This window comes from Anser cygnoides, chromosome 5 (genome assembly GCF_040182565.1).
Source record: "Anser cygnoides isolate HZ-2024a breed goose chromosome 5, Taihu_goose_T2T_genome, whole genome shotgun sequence".
Taxonomy (NCBI): domain Eukaryota; kingdom Metazoa; phylum Chordata; class Aves; order Anseriformes; family Anatidae; genus Anser; species Anser cygnoides.
In genome coordinates, this window is record NC_089877.1 from 51,977,389 (window position 1) to 52,004,003 (window position 26,615).

Consider the following 26,615-nt stretch of genomic DNA (forward strand, 5'->3'; position numbering starts at 1 on the left):
GGAAGAGGAACACACAGTCTTCCAGAAATATAAACGCTAAAATTCTTCTCTTGAATGGGAAGAATGTAAGATTGTAAATGAGATATTTGTTCTTTTCTGTTTTAAAGATTCAAGTCTTGCAAGAACTTAATTTATGTAACCGTTGATTGTGTCTAACACTGGTAAAAGTAATGCACATGACATCACCCACAATAAAGGTCAGGTTTGTGTATGTGTGCACACATGTTTATGCACACACATTTCTGGAAGCTGTTGTTCAAACACATGTAGCTGTTTTATACACGCTGTGTCAAATCTTTATTTTAACTTGATTTGTATAGTTTACCACCCATAGTCAAATAAGAGTGGTCACATGTTGGTTAGAGTAGACAAGCTTTGCTTCTGAAATAAAATATAGCAAGGCAGAAAATCCAGGAATATGATGTCATCAAAAGGGGATGAGTCTATTCTGTTCAGGGAGGGGCAGAAAACCAGAAGTTAGACTCATTCATACAACAGAAGGAGCGTGACTGTTCTCTGAGAAGTGTTGCACTCCCTCGCTTGTACCTGTTCAGTGCTGAATTCGCAGTCAAGGTATGTGTTTCCACTTCTTTTTCATATGAAAAGTTGTCATTTAAATCCAGTACAGAGTGCTGCTTTTTGAAACCACTTCTTGAATTCTTAATATGTTTCTGTTTCAATTACAAGAGTACTAATGTTATTAGCATTCCAGGAACAAGGAGAAGTAAAATTATTATTGCTGATGTGGTTTGGTAACTTGGCAGGTTTCACAGAGGTGTAGCATTTCCAAAAAAAAAAAAAAAGAAAAGAAAAGAAAAAAAAAAGTTTTATATCAGAGTTCCCAAGATGCCAAAGACACAGGGCTTTTCCCCTGCCACAGGGAAAATTTGGTGTGGGTTACCCAAGGGACGTGATTTATTCTGTGCAGAAGGCATCTGAGTTGCACCATTGTTTCACCTTATAAAAGATCAGAAAGTGTAAACAATCAACTTTATTTTCAGCTGAAATATTACCTACTAAGTAGTAAGGAAAAAGCAGAGGCAATTCTTTCCTGTACTCCCTGTACTTTTTTTTTTTCTTTTCTGTTTATTGTTTTGATTGTCAACTTTGTGACTCAAGAAATGTGGATGTGTGTATACCTTACACTTCTGACCTGTCTCATCTATACTGACTAAATGGAAAAAAAATAAATTTTAAAGTTATTTCTTGTGTAACATAGGAAGAAAAGTTTCAGTTGACATTTGAACATTATTTGTTTCCTTCTAACATTTGTATTCAAATGAAAAAACACAGTAAGAGCATGATTTATAAGATGTTAAATATAAATACAAGCTTAGAACTGGAGTTGTAATTAGGATCTTGTAACAGAAAGACTAAAGGTTGAAATATATGCTATTCTTTTAGCTGCTAATTTTCTATTACTCGGTATGTTAAGCAGCAATTTGAGCACAATAATGGTAATAACAAAATAGCCATGCAACGAAGAGAGTTCAGTTTGTCATTAGAAGCCTTGGATTTGATACATTATGTGTAATCTTACAGATGCTATCTCCTAAGATTAGAGGATATTCTTGTCTTGAACAGTGCACATACTTTCTTAGAGAGTCTTGAACGGAGCTAGAAAAAAAAAATTATTTTTACCGCAGAATCTGTAAGAATGAAGCATCAGGATATTGTGTAATATCAGTCATATGAGTTCTATCTTGTCTGTTCTTTTCTGGAAACACGCAGTCTTTAAGAAAAGAATGAAGAGAAGCATTTTCACACTTCAGAATCAGTCACAGACTTCTAAATATATCTGTCTTGTTTTCAGCGCAAATAGTACAAATGCAGAGAGAAGAGATAAATGTCCCTAAGTCAATAAAGACTTTGGAATAGCCAGAGCAGAGTCATCTCCAGAACAGTTCTGTCAGTTTTCCACCAAGCCTTGTACATGCTGGAACAGGATTAAGTGTGTTACTCAGAGTTACCTGAACATTTTGTACTGCCAACCCATAGAAAAAAACCTGCCTTTCCTCCTGAGTTAGAGCTTCCTGAATTAAGGATCTCATCACCGCACCGGAACACAGCTTAAAATAAATAAATAAATAAATAAATAAATCTGAGCTATATTCTCAGAGTAAATATTGCAACATTCAAAGTCCTTTCCCAGACAGAAAATGAGGAATTTGGGAGAATTTTAGTACATCGATTATGAAGAGTCTAAAATTCACTGCCTAAGAACAGTCAGTTTTAGATAGTCTGCTTTTCATAGAAAGAAGGGAGCAAAAAGCTCTTAGAAACCCAAATCCCCCCCATTTTCAAAGTCACAGTAGGAAAAAAGTCTTACAGCAAGTCCAGGGAAACATGTTAGCAAACAGAGCTTTGCTTTCAAAACAAACACATTCCTTCCCAGTAGCTAAGTCAGCAACGAATGTACACCTGAAGTCATTAGCAATGCTAATCAATATGAAGTTTAAAAGAGAGAGAGAATAAATATTTTCTGTCAAAATGTCGTTTAGTTAAAACCTTCATTTTTTTCTTTAAAAGTTACACATATGCCAGGCTTGTTCTCTTGTCATTCATGGTTTTTAAAACTCCCCCTCTACTCTCCATGCTTTTGGGTTTCCCCAGCCTTATCTAAATGTTGGTCTTTCTTCCTCATGTACTTCAGATTTTACACACACAAAGATGAAAAGCTGCGTCTCTGCCTGGCCAAGGCAGGACTGCCAACAAACACAGTGCCTTGAAGCAGAGGCAGAAGCTTTCCTTTGCAGCCGGCATGGCTCTTGGTGAAGGTGCAGCTGTTGAAGACCAAACCCAGCCTGAAGTCTCCAGCTGCCAACCCATACGCTCATCTGACAGCAGGGGAGAGCTCAGCCAGCTTCTCCCCTCGGCTGGATGCCCCTCTCCAAATTTCTGACCCTACTGTTCTCTGTTCAGCCACACCTGATTTTATCTCTTGATACACAAAAGAAGCAAAGTGATAACTGCTTCAGCCATTCCTTGCTAGCCCCCAACATCACTGAGGCTGCATTTCCCAGGGGGGCTCAGGCTTCAGCAGCAGTATGGACGAGCAGAGTTGCCACTCTTCTTCTGCTTCCTGCTTCTCCCCCTTGTGCTGCTGCACAGTGTTTCTGATCACAGAAAGATTAAACATAACGTCAAGGGATTTTTGCTTAAAGTGGACCTATTTCCTGAGCTGATGTTGCCATATGAGTAGTTTTGAAACTAGCAAAAGAGCTGTGTCCTATGGCACAAAAGTAGGAACACTGGTGGGGCAGACTGGGGGGAGGTGAGGCAGCAAGGCTTTACACTCTTATTGCCAAACAAGTCCTCACCTTGTGAGACCAGATAGCAGACAAGGGCGAGCTCCTCTCCTAGCACAGCTGCAGGAGGGTCCATCCTTTGTGCGTGTATCCCCGTCAATAACATTAGCCTTAACCTGATAGAAGAGTAAATACGACACAGGCTCAGGGTACAGTTTCACACCAAACCCTGTTCAAAGACTGCAGCCCCCTTACCGAGCTCCCCATGAGGTCAGGCTCCGATAAGGGAAACAGCGAGATGTCCCAGCCAGCTCTGGAGAGAGGAGAGGGCAGCCCTATAGCATGACAGCCTGGAGATGAGTGGGCACAACCGCAGTGGGGAAACAGGATGAGCAATGCAACAAGAACACTAAACACAGACCGCAGGCTGCTGTCTTCCCATAGACAAAGTTGCACCGGCTGCCAACCACAGTTGATAGTATGACAACATATCATTCACTTAGAAGTAATACTAGCACGATGGGGCTGAGGAACCCTGGTCATGGTCCAGCACCCCACTGCAAGCCCCAGATGTTGATGAACAGACGCCAATGAGACACAGACCAGAAAAAAAACACACAAGGAGTAAAGTTGCCTGCTAAAAACATGCTATCTTCAGTCTGATGATAAGCATGCCTGGAGCACTCTAACATTATGGAAAAGCAACTCTATAACTTCAGCAAAATGTTTCAGAACTATGCAAATTTGCCAGAATGGTAGATTTGACTTACTTTTGCTGCCATGCTATATTTACCTCCCTTGTATGTTAACTCCTTAACTCAGTTCAGCAAGGTTGGGCTTGGTTTTTTTGATCCCTGAAACAAAACAAACAAACAAACAAACAAAAAATCTTATCATTCAGATTTGCAGACCCGCCAGTGCTGAGCCGTGCACACTCAGGTATGTCAGTGCAGTGACAGCATTGGAACAAAGCCAGACCTCAAGCTCTGGCTAATTTCAGAGGATGGAACTGCCAAAATGCAGAAATCCATTTCTCCCTCTCACATTATCTGAGATAAACTCAGTAATAAGGACAGCAAGCTATGGTCTGAGGTTGAAGTGATTTTTATATTAATAGCATTTACATGCGCATGTCCGGAGGCAGAACTGGCCGTAGCTGGTTTTCCTCCTGCAGTGTTCCTGCAAGTTGTCTGGGAGTTGCACCCCTGTGAGCCTGGAGGGTTTTTTTCCCTTTGTCATGGCTGCGTGATCTACCAGCTCACTGACTGGCTGAAGCTCTGCTGCTCTGAAGAGCCATGGGGCATAAAAATGGGCAGCACATTCCCTCCAGAAGGGCGGTGTGAGCCATCTGCCCACACACATGCAGAACACCCTGCAGCAACACCTTCCTGATGCGATGGTAAACGGCTTGCAGACAACAGGCAGGCCAGAAAACTGGGAGCAGTTCATCAGAGCTCCTGAGCCTTTCTACAAAAAGCAGCTGTGAAGCTGACATAATTCAAAGGCGCACCTGATTCTTAAACAAGTGGGAGGACAGAAATATCGAAAATATTGACACTAGGTTTTAGCTCAGGTCTGCATGCACCTCTTATCTTCTCTAGCAGTCTTTCCCTAAAACAGGCTATATTCTTCACTCTATTATCATAGAATCATCATCATATATCCATGAATGGATTGGGTTGGAAAGGACTTTAAAGACCATTTACTTTGAACCCCTCTGCCCTGGGCAGAGACACCTCTCACCGGACCAGATTGCCCAGAGCCCCATCCAGCCTGGCCTTGAGCACCTCCAGGGATGGGGCATCCACAGCTTCTCTGGGCAGCCTGTGCCAGTGCCTCACCACCCTCTGAGTGAAGAATTTCCTCCTAACATCTAATCTAAATCTCCCCTCTTTTAGTTTAAAACCATTCCCCCTTGTCCTATCACTACCTGCCCATGTAAAAAGTCGCTCTCTATCTTTTTTATAAGTCCCCTTTAAGTACTGAAAGGCTGCAATGAGGTCTCCCCAGAGCCTTCCCTCTCCAAGCTTTATATCCTCAGCTCTCCCAGTCTTTCTTCATAGGAGAGGTGTCCTTCTATTACAACCAAGGCTGCTAAGTTGGTTTATTTCTTCTCTTTGCTTGGGCAAGGATCATTTTTCTAGGATCCTCAAGGATCATCATTCTAGTTAATGCCAAAATTTCCAAGTGGTGAGGATCTGGGACTATCATGGCAGATAAACAAATAAAAGCAATTATCTTTTCACAAGCCTTCATTCTTTGTAGAGATTTACAAGTAACAGAATCAAGTAATGAAGAAAGAAGTTTAAAAGAACAAGGCCACTGGTTTAAAACTTGAGAGCTTTCTAGATGGCTCTACTCTTTTCTTTTATCCTTGGTGTTTTTCAAGTTTATTTTCAAAGTTGTACTATTTCACCCTGATCAAAACAGTCCTAATGAATCAGAGAAGAAGGCAATTCATGAACGGCTGGGATATTGTTCACAGCAGATTTTGATTTATGACATCCCTGTTAAAAAAATATATATATATGTATATATATATTGCATAATATATGCATTGTGTACTCTTAACTTCTACTTACATCATTCCACTGAGAAACCTTTTTTTCATTAAAAATATCACCTTATAGCCAAGAAATTCCAGCTAGCTGGCTCAGCAAAAGGAGCATTTCCCAGAACTAGAAGGAAGGGGAAGTAATGAAGCGGAGTCATTTTTTCAGGGGTGTTTCCTGCAAAATTTTGGAAATATTAGTCTTTTTTTTAGAAATGCAAGACAGCAGTTTGTTTTCTTTCACAACAGAGTTGGTCTGCAAATTGGCATTTGAACCATGATTACAGTACAGAGCAAGACATTTGGAATTTCATTCTGCTACACTTTGTGTTGTGGATCACTACAGACAGCTTTATTGTTGTATTTTGCACTGCACTTTTGAGCCTGTTTAAAAAAAAGCGGGGGGAGGGAGAGAGAGTGAATACATTAATAAGTTTTGTCTTGGGATAAATGAAATATCTGGTCAAACAGCTTTAAAAAATTTGAAGAAAGATTTGACTCTAAATACCAGAATTTCAATGTTTGGACTATTTTGAAGTGAAGTAAGAGCAGAATCCAAACTGTGTAAAAGATCTAGGCTTTATGACAGTTTGAATGAAATTCCCATACGAAATTCTCATTACTTTGGTATATATCTGACTCAGACAGGAATCCTTAGTCATTATATGTCTTTAAACCATTTTCCATTTCGGGAGATTAAACCTCACTTTTCTTCCCTCCTTTCCTTCCCTCCAGCCTTCCTTTCTCACAACTAGCAGCATTTCTCCTATGTTTACTTCAGCACTGTTATGTTCTCTTCCAGAACTGGCATCCTCTCACTTTCTCTCCACTTGTTCCTGACCTGACGTTCTGCCATGAGCTTTTTCTGCATACTGCAGAAAACTATTGCCTGCACTACCACACAGTACTTTATGTGCTGTAGTGGTTGCAAAAGTAGAGGTACACAAGTCCAGAGGGGACATGATTCACTTAAATAAGAATATTTTTCAAAATTAACAAATCTGGTCAGAAGAGAACATTTCTGTTTCACAGGAAAACTGGAAAGAACAAAAGAAAAAAATGAAATTCCCATCTAGAATTCAACAAGAAATCTGTCTGGGAAGGGGCATCACAGATTAGGGATTTTGAATGAGGCATCTTCCCCTAAAACAGGTGACAGGGAGATATGCTGTAGTGAGTTGTTCTCTTTCATTCTCACTGTTTGCTGGGGCTGTTCCACATTGCAAAGATAATAAACTATTTAGATGGCCACACAGAGCAAGAGTGAAACTGGGTCTCATGCTAAGCCATTAGCTTCTTGTCAGCATGTCTCCTCCATTGCTCAGAATCAGAAATTACATCTTTAAAATCTTTCCTGTTAAATTTTCCAAATCATTTATGAAAAAAAAAAAAAAAATCTTTCTTTTAGAATAAGTTTCACCAGAAACTCTGTTTTGATAGTCCTTTCAATAAAAGAAGACAATTCCCCTCTTCTGATATTTAGCAAAAAAAAAAAAAAAAATCTTACCCCGCTGCAGGAATAGGGGGGCTGACCCATGGTAAGGTGTGATCAATGAACCGCTAACACTGAGCAAACATGAAAATGTCTCTGATCTTGTGTCAGGCTGCAAAGCCACCCAGTGACAACCTAACACCATGTGACTGCTCCAGCCTAGACGTATTTCTGCGTTTGTTAGCTTGGGGTACAAGAACTCTCTGAAGGGGCTGTGGCATATAATAAAAGAATCTCTCTGACAAAATCCTTACCATATTTTTGTGTTGACACCAATATTCTGGAAAGAGCAGATAGACAAATTTTCCTGGTAACCACCTGTGCTCAAAACCCATGGAAACAGAGTGAAAAACAGATTGTCTGCACCAGATTCCAGCAAGTCTCTGACATCTCTCGTTGCTAGCAAAGTGGAGACAACAAAATAACACATGGTTTAATTTTGGAACACTGGCAAAGCATGAAAAGGCAAAAGCAAAATCATAATCCAAACACTGGATATCATAAGTTGGCACTGTAAATCACACCACTTCTCAGCTGGAGAAGTATCTTGAGCCTTCCAGACCACTCAGAGTTGAAAGCTGCATGAATGTTTGTACAAATTAGTTAATCACTAAATCCTTATCAACATTTATTTGAATGCTTAATTCTGCCAATAGAAACATGGTGCATTTCCACATAAAAATTGTTGTCATTGGTGTTCTGGGTTTTCAACTGAAAAACTGACTGCTTTTTTTTTTTTTTTTTTTTGGGGGGGGGTGCATATCCAATTTTATCAGCTCTGGATGTCGAAGTAATTGTAATGCAGTCTGAGGTTCACTATAGTTCTCTCTCTCTTACCATTTTAAATATATATGTACATCTACTTTTGAGATTTCCTCTGTGATAGACTGTGGTAATTTTTAACCCTGATGTCTGAAAAGTGACCTCTTAAAAGTGCAAATGCTTCATGTATTGGCTAAGTCAGGAGCGGAAACATAAAAATAATATGAAATGACTGTCCCAGCTGCCCAAGTGACAGCACAGCAGGACATGTTTGACCTAGGAAGGGCAAGGCAAAATGGCTTTCCGAAGTTCATCACTGAACTGAAGAAGTTCCAGACTTCCTTCTCCTTGAGGAGGGAATTCACCAGTGCTTGCACTGCCATACTCTGCTTTTAGGAGTTCTTCAGAGGGTATAAAAAGGAATGGGAAGGGAAGGGAAGGGAAGGGAAGGGAAGGGAAGGGAAGGGAAGGGAAGGGAAGGGAAGGGAAGGGGGAAGGGAAGGGAAGGGAAGGGAAGGGAAGGGAAGGGAAGGGAAGGGAAGGGAAGGGAAGGGGGAAGGGAAGGGAAGGGAAGGGAAGGGAAGGGAAGGGAAGGGAAGGGAAGGGAAGGGAAGGGAAGGGAAGGGAAGGGAAGGGAAGGGAAGGGAAGGGAAGGGAAGGGAAGGGAAGGGAAGGGAAGGGGGAAGGGAAGGGAAGGGAAGGGAAGGGAAGGGAAGGGAAGGGAAGGGAAGGGAAGGGAAGGGAAGGGAAGGGAAGGGAAGGGAAAGGGAAGGGAAGGGAACAAACATCAATTATTTTAGTAAAGATCACCTGCTATTTGGACAATGAATGTCATTCTTGTATTGCCTTCCATGACAAAAATCAGTAATGCTGGAGATTGTCTACTGGGATGGTCTATTAGAGAAGTCAGGCTTTTCAAGAGATTGAAATTTTAGTTAATAATTTAATAATGTAGGTTTGGGGATAGGTCTATAGATGTAGTCAGATGTTCTGAATTAAACTGAGACTGTCTTAAGAAGCACATGTGTAGAAGCGCTAAATTAAACAACCTGGATAAATATAATCTCCACTATATTCTACCTGCTTAAAATGAATGTTGTAAATTTAATTAACCATTATATATTTAATCATACTTTCTAGCCTATTCTGTTGTCAGAGCCTGATGTGAGCCTTTACTGAATGAAGCTGTCTACATATTATTTTGGTGGAGAGAACCCACTGAGAGAACTCAAAACATTCTGTTATAAAGAGGACAGGTTCTGACTGTGATGCCCTCAGATGGTTGCCTGCACTAAGGAATCCGCTCCTTGCACAGAGCCATGAGTATGTGACTGAATGATAGAAAACGTAGTACTAACTGCAATATTTACAGCTCCTGGTAGGGATAATTATCTGTAGTTGCAGACATAATATTAGTTTAAAACATCCTTTAGGTTGGTGCACAATGCAGCACAGCCTGAATCAACTCTAGAGTAAAATTAATTGCCTATACGGTAAGAACTAATGAAAGCAGCAGCTGTCCAAGAAATTGCTATTGCATTGTAGGCACTGCAACCAGTCAGCCGCACATACTTAGCCATGGGAGACAGGGTTTTCTCAAAAGCCACGGTTGTGAGAGCCAGTGGTGCAAACGTGCAGGAAACACTGCATTATTGCAAATGCCACTGACAACTCTATAAACATGTTAGCAATTGGCAGCACTAGAGATGGCAAATCTGCCTTTTATTCTAAATGGCTGTTACAATGTTCTCAAGGTACTAGAAGGAAAGTGCTTTCAGGGCAGAGATCCAGTTCATCTGAAAGTCAAATCTCACCATTAAATAGTGCAAAAAGGGAGCAACACTGGTAAATACTATTTGGCCATTAGGCCCTCACATTTTGCCTAGTCATGAGAACTTAGTGCTGCTAACCAGGGAAAAGAGCTGCATTTCAACTGATAGGAGAAAGGAGTGGCTAAGCAGAGCTGAGGAGGCCTGGTAGGAGCGATGCAAGAAACCACAGAGCTGAAGAGGACATCCATGTACTCCTCAGTGAGGGAGACTTAAGTGGAGTTTTGTACACTGCCGAGCAAATCCTGTGTCTCCACTAAAGCAAAGCAAATAGAGGAGAATCAGTTGCTCCATTTTCTTGGGGAACACAAATGCTTCAGAACTTACATTTTTTTCCTTTTATTATTCCAACTCTGTTGCTTTGTTGGTATAGTCCAGTGCTTTCTGCAGGATATTCCCACTGATTTCTGTAGTGAAGATATCAAGCAATTTATGTCACTGGTATGCTTCATCTGCGCTCTCCTATTTTTCAGCCACATAACTATTTAATTAGTTGAATCCCAAGACCAGTTCTAAGGACCTATCCTAGGAACAGTTCTCCCAGCCCTCTCAAGAGCTGTCATTAGCCAGCTGAAAATTCATGTCTGTCTTCTCCAGCGTAGCTGTTTTCAGCATGGCACTTGCAATAGTTTTGATCCATCTGGGTTTCAGAAAAGCTTGCTTTCTGAAGCAGGAAATGCTTACTTTAACAAAGAAATATAATCTTGCTGTACAAACTACAAACTCTTGATAAAGTCAGAAGCATTTTTCTTTATCACTGGATGCAGGTTACCTCAGCTATTCACCGGGCTCAAGGTATTGTCTGCCACTTGCTTGATAGCTGCATTGTACAGCGTGATACCATCAGACCTGCCTTTTCACATGACATCAGACTCCTGCAATGGATATCAAACAGGTCTCACAACATTAGCGCACCAACATCTTTGTATTTTGCAGTGGTGATGGGGTACAGCAAGCCCTTCTCATGCAACAGAGAACTCCCAAAGCTCCTGCAGTGCTTACGGAAGGAGATTCAACCTCCTTTGAACCTATCACAACATGGCAGAACTTTATTTCACTTCATAAAAATGAGAAAATTTATAGTCTCTCTTTCTCTCTCTCTCTTTTATTTTTTTCTTTTTTTTTTCCCCCAACTTTCACTCACAGTTCTCATATGGGGAATGCCAAAAAGAACAGAACAAGATACCCTGCCAACTTTGCAGAGTGAGTTTGTGGTCAGTTTTCTCCTGTTTGAATATTTTCTCTCACAGTTGTCACAACATTGTGAGCAAACACACAGAGCGCACACAGAAGTGTAAATTCAGCTGTGACTTGAGAGCATCGTGTAAGAGTAATGTGCCTTGCTGTAAAAGAATCAGAGAACATCTTGGTTCACAGAGACACAAAGCTACTCCTGACACTAGTCCTGGAGTAGAGTTGCATTACCTCCAGTAGTGCAGGGGTCCATGAGGATTAAGCTCCTGGAGAATTAAAGATTAAAGAGACTTGAGAACTCCCAGAATGTAATTCACTAGTCACAAAGAGAGAGGGAAAGAATTGCAAAATTGACATTATAAACATTTCAGTTGTTGATATTTTCCAGAGACGGAAGAATCACATTCACAACCCTGCTTCAACTATTATTTAGGTACTTATATTAATTTGAAATAGCTTCATCAAGAGGAATAGTCTCAATCAACATTATTCAATGACCTTGTGGTATCTTAGTATACAGGCATGTAGATCACCTGAGTTCAAGACCTTGTTCCAAGTTAGGCAGAGCAGAGACTTGGATATAGGTCTCCCATCTGCCCAATGACTATGAAGACGGCAACAACTTGGCTTATGCTTGATTAGCACTTAGATTTAAGAGCATCATACACTTTGCTCCTTCCTAGGCATATACCATGTTGAGAAAGCTGAGGATGGAGAAAAGAATAACTTAGTAAGTCAAAACAGCTTAAACCTCCTCAGAGATGTTTGAATTTCTCTGCAGCAGACACTGAAATGTATTCTGGGAGAGCGAGAAAGGAAGTGATCATTTCTGTTTTCAGAGTAGTTTGATCGTTTTTGAATCCATCTTCCTTCTCTGCTCACTAAGTGCTATGGTAAATGTTGCTGAACAAATACAGAAAGTTTTCTACTGTGTTTGCCAATCAATCACGTACAAAAGAGAAGGAAAAAGCTGTTCACCATTAACACAAAGGAAATCTCCAGGAAACAGGAAAACAAAATGGTAAACCATTTATTCAAGTCTTAATTTAAACTAGGGAATTGGTTGCTATGCACACATCACCGTCAAATACTCAGTTCTTGATGCCCCCACGGTTACAGACCTCACTTAGTTTTATTGCCAAAGACAATATTAGCATTTCAAATATTAGCAGAAGTTTTAAGGAGTAGTGGTAGTGGTGGTGCTGAGGGATTTACCGTCTTATTTTATTCCTTTGTCCAACCTGCACCTTGCCATGACAAATAGGCATTTTTGACTATTTATTTGCTTATACCCTTCCTTGTGATGTAGGCCACTTTTTAATTTAACAAAGCTCTGATGCAGCCTTTCCCTGCCAGAGGAACATGCTCAGTCACTTTATCATCAATAGCAGTTCTTTTCAGGGATGCTCTCTGAAATCCCATATCCATGAAAAATTTCCATACAAGAGGAGTTGTACAGCTCCAGAGAACTGCTCTGTAAGCTAATACATATAGCAAGACCATGACTAAATCTTTACAGCACCTTGTTAGTCACACCTAGCCCTTGTGCTCATCACTGACTGGGTGTAGGTCATGTAGCCTCACGACAGCTCATGTAAGAACTTTTCACAGAAAAAAAAGATTTCTCAGTGACTGAGTCCACTCACATTTGTAAATTGCTCTCAGTGATGTTATTGCTAGTGAACAATACATTAATACATGACATTTATAAATGTTACAAAAGGAGCGATATATCAGAGCTCTGTGGCATTACCTTTCTAACTAAACATGTGTTTTCTCTCCTCCATGCTTCAGGGAAAGAGGACAAAATATTTCTACAACAGAAATTACAATTTTAAGAGTTATTTCTTGCTGAATATTTCTAGCTTATGTCGTTCTTAATATAGTTATGAAAAGTTAAAATACAGATGTAATTTAAGTCAACTCTGAGGAATACAGCATTCTTAGGAATGAGGAAGGTGTTATGAACATGCAGATTTTAAAGAGGTCAGAAAGTCAGCAAAAATAGATGTACTAAGGCAGGTTTGTTTTTTTCTTCTGTTATTTTACCCATAGATAATACCTTTTTTCAGAGGAAAGGCATAATATCAGAAACAAAAACCTTTGACTCTAGCTCATCCTCTTCAGCTGTTGCCAAGGTACCACAACTTTACATAGCATTCCTAATGTCCCAGAAGATAAGAAGCAGGAATATTCCTCAAAACAACATTAAGCCAAGGTCTAATACGCTAAACACTACATCAGACTACATTTATTTCAAACACAGAAATTTTAACTATATTTTAAAATTTTAAGTATTTTTCCATACTTGAAAGGCATAAACATATTTCTTTTTTTTAAAATTATTATTATATTCTGAAACAAATCAGCAGCTTCTCTTTTTCAGCTCTTAAAATCTGGACTGTTTTAACAGACTTATTCCCAGGAGACTCTTTTCTTTATCTTCTTTTGCTGTGATTCTGCATTTCATTTTACAGCCACAATGCTCTATTTTATAGCCCTTATAACACCGTATTAAGCCCAAAGATTTGCTAGTTTCGCAGCGGAGTTATGTCCTCCACCCTCCAGTCTTTGTGCTAACATCAAAAGGCAAAGGGACCCCAAAAGTGTCTGGGGCTCTTTCAGGAACTCCAATGTGTTTCACGTGGCTCCAGAAAAACACAACTTTCAGAGACCTTGTATCATATACCATCCTCAGGCAGACATCCCAGACACACTGCACTTTCCAAAATGCCCATATTAAAGCACCCAAATGGCCTCACAAACACCTGGCTGCTGCTGTCTGTCAAAATCACAGATTTTTTTTTCTCTTATGCATCTCCCCTTCTTCACTAACTTAATGTTAGTGAAGCTCAAGTCTCTGAGATCTCCTTATCTCTCTCCACCTCTCCCCGTAGCCATCTAAAGAGATAACTGAAGCAACCCAAAGATTAGAAAGGTAAATGTGACAGTACATATTTTGGTGCTACACAGATAATACACACTTGAAACATGGCTCCAACAGCCCATGCATCACACAACAACCCAGAGCAGAAGATGTAACTGGGCACATGTCGAACACCAGCATCGCCCCTCAGCCCCTCAGTGTGCAGGCTTTGCTCCCTAGGCACTCAGGCTCCCCTCTGCCCCCACTGAAACCCCCAGTTAATACAAGTCAGCTTTTCCTCCCTTCTCCAATTTGGACAAGCCACTGCTGTGTCCTGATATTAGCAAAAAATTTAGCAAAAGCCAGTTCACACCGTGCTTTCACCAAAATGTCCATAGCTTCCTAAGGACATTCACTTACTCACTGCCAAAATTCTACTTTTGTTTGTGGGCCTGAATCCAACTGGAAGTTTCGACTATTAGCACAAGAATCACAAATTAAGGATCTTAGGTTGGAAGGGATCTAGGAAGGTCTCTAGTCCAACCTCTTGCTCAAATCTTGCCCAGTGATGGGATCAGACCATGCTACTAAGGGCTTTATCCTGTCGGGTCTTTAAAACTTCTGAAGGTGTCAAGCTTGAAATTGAATGATTTAATGGCTGGATAAACTTGATTATCCTGCTGTTCTGATCCTAGACCAGACTCTAATGTTAAAAATCACTATTTCTCATTTCAGATTAAATAAAACTATTGTAATAAAAATGTTCTTTCAGAATGGCAACAACATCGGACTTGTGTGACATTTGTATCATTTTGGAGTGCATTGTTAGTAGAATAGTTTCTAAAACAGATAGTATCAAATCAAAGGATGAATACCACCACTAAATCTGGACTACACACACAGTGTTCATAATGATATTGGCCCTTTTCCATATACAATTACCCTGTGTTCAGTAATTCCCACTGATCCGGTTCATATTTTCCTCCTCCTACCAGCTCTCACAGAAGTGTAGCCATTCTGTTCTGCTCTTCATCTCAGCTATAGTTATTTTACCCGTAGATAACATATTCTCATATTCAGTCAGAATTATCACAGTTATTGATGTATATATAAAAGTTGAAATAGAAGCTTTGAAAATAAGCTTTACAGAGAAGGAACAGAATTTATAAGAAGCATGTCTTGCCTGTGTTTTAGTTGACAACAAATTCCAAGAATAAGGTCCATCACAGAAGATTACAATGATCTTCTAACATGCCTTTGACTTCTTGCTGAGCAAAGCTTCTGCTTAGGCTATCCCATCACATGTTCTTCAGGCCTGCTAGACTTGTAGGTGTGCAGCTAAAGGAATATGCATTGAGATTGTTATGCCATACATGACACTAAATAAAGAAACAGTAAAACTCCCTTTTCCCTGCAAACAGATATTGTCCTGGAAGGAAAACCTCCAAATGTGAAAAATGAAACCTACCTCTCCTTGGCTGGCAAATATTTGTGACCTGTCAGATGGTCTCAATTGAGGCAATTCAGAGAAGTTGTGTCACCTCTTATTTTCTTGAGTCCATCAATTTTAACCCTGTATGTTGGCTCTTGAGAAAACAGAAGCAATACTTCCACAGTCATCAGGAAACAGGCTTTCTTGTAAGCACCATGCTGCAGAGAACCATCCTTACCTATGACATCTTTTAAATTATTGTTATTTCACATTTCAGTAACAGCAGATGTGTTGGACAGATACCTTTATATCTTCTTATGCCTCTGGCAGCTCCTCTGTTGCTTTTACTATAGTGTTTATACCAGCGTGAAGAAGTAAGGCTGCAAAACTAACAGACACCAGCAAGGGATACTTGGCTGCCCAAGCTGGGCTCAGATATGTTCAGGAGGACAAAACCTCACAAAAATACATTGCATCAAAACAGGCTTGGCTCTGCACAGGGATTTACAGGAGAGACCACGGCAGGCCTTGGGTGTTTTGTTATTTCTTTCTGTAGCTGCTCTGCCTTCTAAAAAAGCACCATCTCTAAAGCCTCATATGTCAGAAGTGAGCCAGTGCCCCTCTCAGTATGCAGCCACTCGCTCAAAGCTGTGTTTGTCCTCCCAGCTTTTCCACTCCTCTGTGCCACTATCATCTGGCTTTATATGAAGCTGTATATATCTGGAAAACCATTTGGCCACTGGCAGCACTTAAATCAGATATCATAAGATATTGTTAAGAATGTCGACTTCAGTCTGGAATTCAGCTGGGAGGCATATCTAGCCTTTACAAGGCCCTTGTTCTGAATATGTATCACTGAAATGGAGTTCTGTTCTGGATACCCAGCTCCCAGGCACTACCACCAAATAGGTCTTACGCAATTGTTTCCAGCAGATCTGAGAGCAAGGACAGTCATTTTGGGGAATAGGAGAGGCATAAACTGACAGTATGCAATCTCACGAGAACTTTAGTTTACATTCTGAGATCATAAAATCTTACCTGAAGTGGCCTACAAGAGTCCTGAGGCTGAGTAATCATCAGTATTATATTATTTTATTTCAGGGAACTGAAACAATCCGGATGTGGAATAATCCTCTGCAATAGCATTTGTCCACAAGCTTATGTCCAGGTAATGCTGGCTTATTTTAATTAAATACCTTTCCTCTGAGTTCATTGCATGTATCCAATTAATTTAATACAGGAAGAAAAATGGATATCAGATGTATCCTGTAAAAACACCAAAATGGTTGTAACTGTTATGGTTTTGGAGTAATGATTCCAGAGGCTGTAGTAAGATGCTGACAACAAAATCCTATCCTGGAACGTTTGCATTTTAAACAGTCAGAAGGAATAAATCGATGAGCCAGTCTCAACTTCTTACCACTGATGAAGTTTTCATGTAGACATACTTCTTTCTTTATGTGATTCAAAGCTAAGAAGCAGTAATTTGTCTATGAGATTACTTAATGATGTTTCTTTAAGCAAAGCTACAATAGTAATAATAGTATACATATTTCAGCTTTTTCCATTTAAAAAATTATTCTCTGTTATCATGACCACTTATGCTGATGCTAATAAATAAGACCTAGAATAACTAAAACCTCAAATCTAAGTGCCAAGATACATCTTGCTGCTGAACAAAGCAGAACAAGCCAGGCAGCAAGGTTTCTGGTGACAAGAGAGCTTATTCTACTGTCTTGGCAAAGGGAATGTTCACGATTCGCCTTGAATAAAAGTGAATTACACCTCCCTTCGTCCTGATAAAATTTTACTAGTGGATGAGAAGAAGCCTTACGCTGCTCAGAGAAGTAGACGTGTCTTAAGAGGCATGGGCACAGTGTGACACAGCAGGAGGTGATGCAGTGGTTCCCTGCATTCATTCCCAAGTGACGTGTCAGCAGTTAGCTGACCCTGCTGAGAGAAACTGTGAATAAATGTACATAAATAACTCAGGAACCTAGCCGTTCCCGAGCAGATATGTGTGTTTCTCTGCACAGTGCCACTATGCATCATCAGAATAAGCAGATGTGCAGGGGTCCCTGCACTGCTTGCTCTCCGTGTCTGTGAGGCAGGCACAATTTTATATTCCTCTGAGCACCAGCAGTGCTCCTGTGCTCTGGGGAGAGGTTTGGCAACAGATTGCACCAGGCCCTGAACCACAAGGCCGCAGCCTGCAAGAAAAGTTCTTAGAAGCCACAGGCAGGATTGTCTGTGTTTCCTGTACGTGATGGGATTTTGTTTGAATTGATGCTTTTTTTGTTCTAATTCAGCTTGCCTAGTCGAGAATGCATGAGTTTGTCCTCAGCACACAAACACGTGGTGACTGTGACAAAACAGGCAGAACATCGTTGCATATAGAAACCAGTACACAAAGACCTAAAACACAGGCTCCCAGCAGCATCCCAGTCCTTACGTATATACTGGAGAAAAACAGGAATGGCTGTCTGGACCTCCAGAGTTCAGAGAAATCCTGAGGGAATGACCAAATTTTCAAATTATTCCCAGACAATTTTTTTTTCCTAAAAATAGAGAAATCCAAATATGGAAGCCCCCAGATGCTTTGGACTGACTTCACTGGGATATGGGAACATTTAGCAAAGACTCAGAGCAGGATGGTGATCCCAAAAAGTAAAGGAAACTGGAAATTGTTCTTGTCTCTATGAAATGCTGGTTAACTATATAGACTCAGGACAACATCAGCAGCTGGCAAGTGCTCACACTGAAGACACTTCACTGAACTATGACCACATGGATGCTCAGCCCCTTGTTTTGGTTTGAACTGTGTCTACTCTTGCTTGAGGGCAAAAGAAGTGTTGTTTGGTTGTTTGTTGTAGGAAAGCATAAATTAGGGATGGAAGCATAGATGCCTGCAGTGACTCATTTCAGCTCTATAATCCTAGCTGATGTAATCAGTGGGCAATTTGACCATACCAGGATGTGGCTATAACTTACAAATAGGAGAGATCATAAACTACCAGAGTTTGAAATATTGCATCATGCTTGTAATTCCAGTACCTTTGTAGTCAGAAGTATTCCCATGGGCAAAACAGTCTCTCGGGGAATTTTTATGCCATTTTTTTGCCAGTTAACTCAAACATCTCATCCCTAATTTGGATACCAAGAAGAAATTACTCCATGAACTATTAAACAAACATTGAATGCTCTGGCTCAGCTTAAGCCAAATAGCCCTCTTCCCCCCTTCTTAGTCTCAAATACCCTTGTTTACACCACGGGTTACACTTAACCCAAACTGATCCTGCGGCAACAGGTAGCCATGAAGTTTGGGGTCATTTGGCAATAGTTTCTGCCTGCTTGTCTGTCCCTTGTTCTTTCAGATTATATCTCACTGTATCTTAGCATTGAAACAAATGTTTAGCATAGTACAAGAAAGGTTTAATACCACTCTCAGAGGTGTTAATCAGACCATGAATCTAATAGCTGCAGGGCTTCATCCAGACCCAAAACAGGTTGTGAAAAAATGTTAACTTGATGCATTTCCCCATTTGGGGAGTAAAATGCTTAGCTTTCCTCAAGGTTATTCATATCCAGTAACACCATTAACTGAGCTCTGACTTTTTTTCCTGTGCTTGTGTTTTTAGCTCACAGCTCGTGATCCTTAGAGGGCTTTTTGTTTTGCTTTATCATATTCTGCTTCTCCTCCTTCAGTAAGGACCATCCATAGAGCCCAGCACGTACAGCAGTAACATGAAGACTTTCCATCCTCACCTGACCCTTATTCCAAGTCTTCTGTACACTGTGCATCATCCTTGTCTTGCTGCTCTTCTCACACCTGTCTTCTGATATGCTCCCCCCAGGATGGTACATACAAGTCCATCCTTGATCAGTAGGACATCCCACCATGTTCCAGGCAAAGCCAAGGGGCATTAATGACCGTGCCCAGTCCTCAGAGCTTTCAGGCCATGGCACTTTAGACCATCACCTTTTGGGGTCCCTCTCCCCTCTCCAGCAGCACAGCAACTACAGTTTATTACCACCTTTTTCCTAGCTCGTCCATGAGGGTACATTATTTGCAGCATTGGCAGGATTGGGCCATTGTCCAACATATGACTGTGTCAGCCAACCTCAAAGCCCTCCTCTGTTGCTCAGGTCAGTGTTTGAAAGTGACACAGGGCTGGGTGCCACCTGCACAGGGCAGGACATGGCTGTCTGGAACACAGAGCACCCTGCAGCCTCCTGCTACTAAAACATTGCCATTTATGCCCAATGTTATTAGCAAAAAAAAAATATTCTGGAACAACATGAAGCAATGACTGACAATGTTTTTACGTGACTGTCAGGCAGGAAGTATCTAGCTGTAGGAGGTGAACTTCAGCAGAGACAAGTTCAACCCACTACAGCAGTCCTTCATAATCTCAGTAATAAGTGGGTTGCTTCAGCTGGGCAGTGTTTATATCATAATCACCAGATAAAACCTTTTTGAGGATCCCAGCTGAGACATTAAAACTGCCTTGCATAGCACGGGAAGTGTTTGTAGAGGCTGTGTGAAGGGATTACATTTATTTTCACTGAATTGCAATAATAAGATAATGGCAAATAGACATAAATCTCTTTTCAAAATTGTGGCTGTGTAAATCATAATTTATTCAGCAAGCACGTAGTTTAAATGACTTTCCTGTGCTATAGAGAATAGCCCCAGGCAATCATTTAAATAAGGTATGTAATGATCATTTGTACATTTAATACTGTTCACACCCACATTTCTACCAACGTTTTACAGAAGTGCTTGAGGTAAGGACCAAGGAGGCAAGTCATCCAGGAGCCCCACAGCACGGGACTTAGTCCCTGCACACTGTTCTTAGACCCTGGTAATGTGATAGAAGTAATTTATTTTAAAGAATTCTAGGGCTTTCCCTTCTAAAGCACAATCGTCTAAAAGAGATGAATTAAAGGAAAAATATCAATCAATAGGCATTTTTGAGCAGTTATTTGCTGTAGAATTAAATCCTGGTTATTGTTTTTCTATTAGTCATAACTGTGACGGAGGGCGTAGAAATTGTCAACTACATCATAGCCATTTTGACTTTGAATCACTAATTAATGCTTTATTAAATATATGTGGATATCCAACCTGAAAACATTTTATAATACACTTAATTCTTGCCACCAGTTCATAGCCTGCTACCAGCAGAAGCAACAGCTTCTGCCAGTAGTATTGCCCAAGATCTTCTGTTCTCAGATGACCTTCTGTTGGTCATCCATTAGAATGTCCTATGTGTTTTTACAGCATGAAGTGCCAGGAGAAGGAGCTACAAAGATAGCAAAGGGTCTGGAGGACAAGACATATGAGAAGCAGCTGAGGTGCCTTGGTTTGTTCATCCCAGAGCAGAGCAGGCTGAGGGGAGGCCTCATGGCGGCCTGCAGCTCCCTCACGAGGGGAGCGGAGGGGCAGGCGCTGAGCTCTGCTCTCTGGGGACAGCGATAGGAACCGAGGGAATGGCATGGAGCTGGGACAGCAGAGGGTCAGGCTGGATGTTAGGGAAAGGTTAATCCTGCCCAGAGCAGGGGGTTGAAACTAGATGATCTTTAAGGTCCTTTACAACCCAGGACATTCTATGAAATGTTCTGCACCCAGAGGGTGGTCAGGCACTGGGACTGGCTCCCCATGGAAGCAGTCACGGCACCAAGCCTGCTGGAGTTCAATAAGTGTTTGGACAACATTCTCAGATACATGGTTTGGGTTTTGGGTGGTCCTGTGTGGAGCCAAGAACTGGACTCGATGATCCTTGTGGGTCCCTCCAGGCTTGGGATATTCTATGAGACACAGAAAGAGAGACTTGAAGCTACTCTTTGCAGTAGCTATGTTAATCCTGTGTGTTAATCACAGCTGTGTTAGCTGAGTTACTGTGTTAATCTTCTCAGAAAAGACTGTAAACTGATATTTAAGATGATTGATTTGAACAATTTGATAAATGTGATTTGAGGAAGAACAAATTAAAGAACATATGGAGGCTCTCAAAATGGCAGGGTTTTATATAACCCACCATTTTGGTGTTCCGGAATTAGGAGAGGAAATCTTTGTTCTTGTGTCTGTGAGGTCAAGGAGAACGGGGACATTTCAGAACCCCAGAGAGAGTAAAAAAAAATACCTGTCATTAAAAGGCATAGAGTGCAGGAACCAGGGACTTACAGACCTGTCATGCTCATTTAAATTCCTGGAAATAGGTTAAAAAAATAATAATAATAAATAATCAATATACCAACATATAGAGGACAATAAAGAAAATTAAAGTGATAAGGAACTGCCAATATAAGCATGTCGAGAATAAGGTTGTGTCAAACCAATCCAATACAGACTAACGGATAAATCAGAAGCACTAGATGAGGCATATCTAGGTTTCAGTGAATCTTTTGGTATTATCCTACATTGTACTGAAATATGAACAAATAAAATCACAGAAACATGCAATGTATATGCAGATGCCTGGAAGGGCTAAAACAAAAATTTACAACCTGCAGCAGTTGTTTGCACATGGAAGATGAATAACAAACATAGATCAGAATATTTCCAATGTTGTATAATATGCACTGCGTATGGTGTTTGCTTTCAATATAGAACAAACAAATCCATATCCTCAAGACCTAAAAGCTCCAGATAACCAGTGTAACCAAACGCATATGTCACTGGACAGGTGTCTACAATGTGTAATGATAGATAATAAACTGGTTCCACCAGCCACCAGCCCATTCTCCAGATGCTGGTTGAAAACATTCAGAAATCTAAAGGATACAGGTGTCTCAAGGCTGAGGTGGTTCTAATAAGGACAAGATGGATGAAGAGTTAGGATACATGCTAGAGGATCGAGATATGTTCCTGTGGCTAGATATGGGCTTGAAAAGTTTTGGGTTTGGAAAGATAAACTTGGAGAATGAGAATATTTATGTTACTGTCCAGTTTATGCAAATATTGTCCTTTACTTAAGTTATGAAAGACTGGAAATGTGCATTGCTGTCATTTTGGTTTGTGCTCATTAATCTATTTTTGAACTGCCCTGTATTTCAAAATTCTCAGTCTCACTTGCCTGTTCTATCCAGTTGACCTGTACTGCCTGACAACTGTGCTATAAATTTGGTAGAGAGTCTTTGTTGTTGCCTCTACTGTAGGTAGTGAAATGCCATCTTGATCTTTGCTTTTGGTTCCCAAGCACTACAGTACTTAATTCAAAACAAATACACAGAATATGGCCATCATTTTTCAGGAATTCTGAATCTAACAGCCAAATGTCTATGTGCATATCCAGCACTGACATTTATCAAACAACAAACGCAGTAACTAGAAAACAAATGAGAACCTCATCCTTCCAGGAATTACAAATGTGTCCCCTTTTCACTGTCTTTTCACCAGATGAATCAGACAAATATTTTAGTTAAAAATACATCTGAAAAGCTTCCAGCCAAACCATAATATAAACTGTGGTATTTTAAAGACCTGGAATAAGAAAAACAGTTTTACTGTCACCTAGTCTAGGGAACTATACATGCATACTGGGAAACCAGTCTTGTACTTGAGCATTAATTATCTCAGAAACACAGCAATACAGGTAACACAGTTAACATTTTAATGCCACTAAATGAAACCTGGACACTTAACTACTGTTTAATCCTAGTGACATTGAAGCACATATCTGACATTTAGGCCCTTAAATAGCTCCCTGTAAGACCCTAGACTGTTCTGAATATTTACAGTATAACACCTGGTTTTCAGATTGTGCTGTTGCACCCGAATTAGCTCACTGTAGCCAGATGGCCACCATCTTTGCGAACCTGCCAACCCACCTACCATGGTAGGAAGGAAGGAAAGGAAGGAAGGAAAAGATAAAGAAAAAAAAATGTAACTGTAGTGAATAAAGGCCAGCCAATGTTCTCCTCCAGCTTCAGTTAACCTGCTTGTTACAACGACAACTGTTGCTTCATCCCTTCTGTTTCAGCCCCTTGATTGATCCAAATGCACAGTCCATGGCAGTTTGCTTTTTAAAACCCTCTACAAGCATGCAGGGTGCATACAGAAAAACAAGCCAGAGAATTGTGAGCCTGTTCAATACCACGTTTTTAGGACAGTGGTAAAAGCAGAGCCAGCTTTTCTCATTGTGTCTTTTGCAGCAATGATCTCATTTCACGTGTTTTTTTTCTTCTTCTCTGCACAGAAATGGTTACCATCACAACTGAAAATGTTACACAACTTTACAAGCTTATGGCCACCGAGGAGTTCACAATCATTCCAGCAGATTTCCACAATGATTCCGAAGTTCATCAGCTGAATGGATACAAATGTATAAATTCAGATGCATGGCTATGGCTACAGACTTTTCAGCCTGGATTCCTTTGGTTTATATTTATTCTGGGAGCAATAGAAAATGCCTTTGTCCTTATCGTACTGTGTTTCCACAAGGGTCGCTGCACAGTGGCTGAAATTTACCTAGCAAACATGGCACTTGCTGACCTACTGCTAGTCTGTTCTTTGCCTTTCTGGGCCATTAATATTTCTAATAATTTTCAGTGGCCTTTTGGCCTGTTCCTCTGTAAAGCCGTCAACACAGTCAGCAACATGAATTTTTATTCTAGCATTTATTTTCTGACGCTAGTGAGCATTGACCGCTATCTGGCCTTGGTGAAAACCATGTCTCTGGGACGGATGAGGCGAACTGTCTGTGCCAAGTGGAATAGCTTTGTAGTCTGGATGTGTGCATTGTTCATGTGCTCACCTACGATGGTCTTCCGAAAACTACAGTATTACAAAGAATACAACATCACAGCCTGCTCTCTTGCTTATCCATCCCCCTACTGGCACCCTGCAAACAACTGCCTGCTGAATATTGTGGGCTTTGTGATCCCACTCTGTGTAATTACCTATTGCACTACCCAGATCATCAAGGCCCTACGAAGTAGTGAGTTACAAAAAATGAAGTTAATCCAGACAGAAAGGAGAGCCACCATGCTGGTCCTCGCTGTGCTCTTGCTGTTTGTCATTTGCTGGCTCCCGTTCCAGATCAGCACATTCATCGATACAATCTGCTCCTTGGCAAAAACTTTGAAATGCCTTGAAGAAATCAATGACATTGTGACCCAGATAGCTACCTACTGCGCCTTTAGCAACAGCTGCTTGAACCCAGTCCTATACGTTATAGTCGGGAAGCACTTCCAGAAGAAGGCTGTGGAATTCTACAAGAACTTGCTCCCACAGAGGTGCAGAAAGTCACAGTCTGTGAAGGCAGAGAACTCCCTGGACACTTTAAGAACTTCCATTTCAAGTGAATATCCAAGGAAAAAGTCTGTTTTCCCATTACCACAGTAGCACAATTTGTTCATAGTCGGGGCGGGGATCAAACATAACAGTCTCCACTAATATCCATCTGCTATGGGTCCACAGAATAAACACGTGGTAGCATTCATCATTTGTGGGAAAGCAATGGTTTGATCTTAATGCAAACTTCATACAGAGAACTGTTTCTAATGTTATGGACATTTTTCACATTTGAATCATTCTTTGTAGCATATTTATGGTTTTCATGGCTGAATTTTATTTCTTGCATGTTTCATTTGAAATGTTTATATTTCCATGGAATATAAGTGTCTGAATGCACATACAGTTGTCTTATTAGAGTCCCAGTATAGAAGCTATTGTCAGGGTTGTGCAACTACTTATGGTACCCATACAGTTTTGTTAGACTATGTTTTTATAGGAGGGAATCATATTTATGTAAGTTTAAATGAATCCTGTAGGACTATTATTCAAACAGATTTTTAGGTGTGACCCTCTTCTGGACTTTTCCTTTCCCTGCTCCAAAGCAATATGGGTTGCTTGATTTACAAGCTGTGCCCTTTTGCAACTGCTCTGCCTCTGCTAGGTGCAGATTTACATCTGCCTGTATGCATGGAACATAGCTCAGAAAAGGTAATGCAGATAAGGGAGGAAAACTTCAACCAACTTAATGAAGGCAGTAGAGTTTTCTTTGTAGCAGGAGACTCTTCACTCTTTCTGCCACAAGGTAAAAAAAACGTTCACTATGGAGAGCTCTTTTGGGGTGGGTAAATGTTATCTTCATTTATACCTATATGTCAGCTCAGAGACTAGTTTTTTAATGTTCACAAAAACATAATTAATATCCATGTTATTTAATGGAAATATAAATGCTCAGTATAACTGGTATAATCTCACAAGAAGAAACAGAATACAGAGGAGAGCATCACCTAGCTACCTTAGAAATTTAACTGAAGCTAATAGGAGCTTTGAATATTCAGAGTAATCAAAAATGGTATTTTCAGACCCTAATACTACCTAAATTTTATTTATAGAGTTAATATGAGTGATTTTAATACAAAATATCAATTCCTAAATTAGACTGGATTTAAAAATCAAAGGACTTCACACAGAGGAAACTCAGTGTACTGAATAGTCAGTATGCACTTTTACTTATGGGAACCTTGATCTAAAATCAACTTGGAGTTGATCTAAAAGCTTCTGAAACTCAGAGCCTTCATGTTGTTTCCAGTTGGAGCACTTAAAACTGGAGCCTTACAACTCGCCCCCAAAATAGAGTTTGGTTAGATCACTAAACTCAGACTGTTAATGCATGGCCTTTAATCATCAGAGCTTGAATGGAGCAATAAAGTTCCATTCAAGCTGGAAAGTCTGTATTAAATCTTCAAATAATTAAACCAAAGAAATGCTCTAGAAGCTTGTGGATGTGCTATTAAAACTATGGTATGTAGATGACTGTAGATGATTTATTGAAAATTTCTATATGTTTTATTTAATCATCCGGTATAATCCTATATCATAAGTATTTTTAGAATTTGTTCTATATATTGTCCTAGATGTCTATGATGAAACACACCAAGCCTTTCTGTTATTTCCAGTATTATCAACATTGTCTTGTTCATGAGCATATTGTTCACACAACCTTTAAATTAAAGGAACTCCATTCAGAGGTTATTGGGGCAATGGAAGAGAATTTTGAGTATTTGGTACTGAGAAGTAAAATATGAAAATGTTATGACTTGTCAAGAATACAATATTAATTTAAAACATGTAAATACATACATGTGTTGTTTTGCTGTGCAGAAAGCATGTACAACAGAAAATAAATGACTTTAAGATATTAAATTTGCTGGCATTTTTTTTCCAGCCTGAGTCCTTTTACCCAGAAATGACTTCTGAGAAGTGCAACTGTTGCAGATACTTTC

General features: G+C 40.2%; 1 protein-coding gene across 2 annotated transcripts; it reads left to right on the forward strand.

The window, feature by feature from the left end:
* Window positions 1-384: 384 nt before the first annotated feature.
* Window positions 385-26,545, forward strand: BDKRB2 (bradykinin receptor B2). 2 transcript variants are annotated; one of them, XM_013181586.3, is made up of 3 exons: window positions 457-573; window positions 16,476-16,542; window positions 23,576-26,545. In XM_013181586.3, the coding sequence occupies exon 3, from the start codon at window positions 23,578-23,580 to the stop codon at window positions 24,721-24,723; it is 1,146 nt and encodes a 381-aa protein (XP_013037040.2). In that variant the 5' UTR covers window positions 457-573; window positions 16,476-16,542; window positions 23,576-23,577; the 3' UTR covers window positions 24,724-26,545. The 2 variants fall into 2 exon arrangements, with proteins under 2 accessions (XP_013037046.2, XP_013037040.2); XM_013181592.3 differs by lacking the exon at window positions 16,476-16,542 and having other exon boundaries at window positions 385-573.
* Window positions 26,546-26,615: the final 70 nt, after the last annotated feature.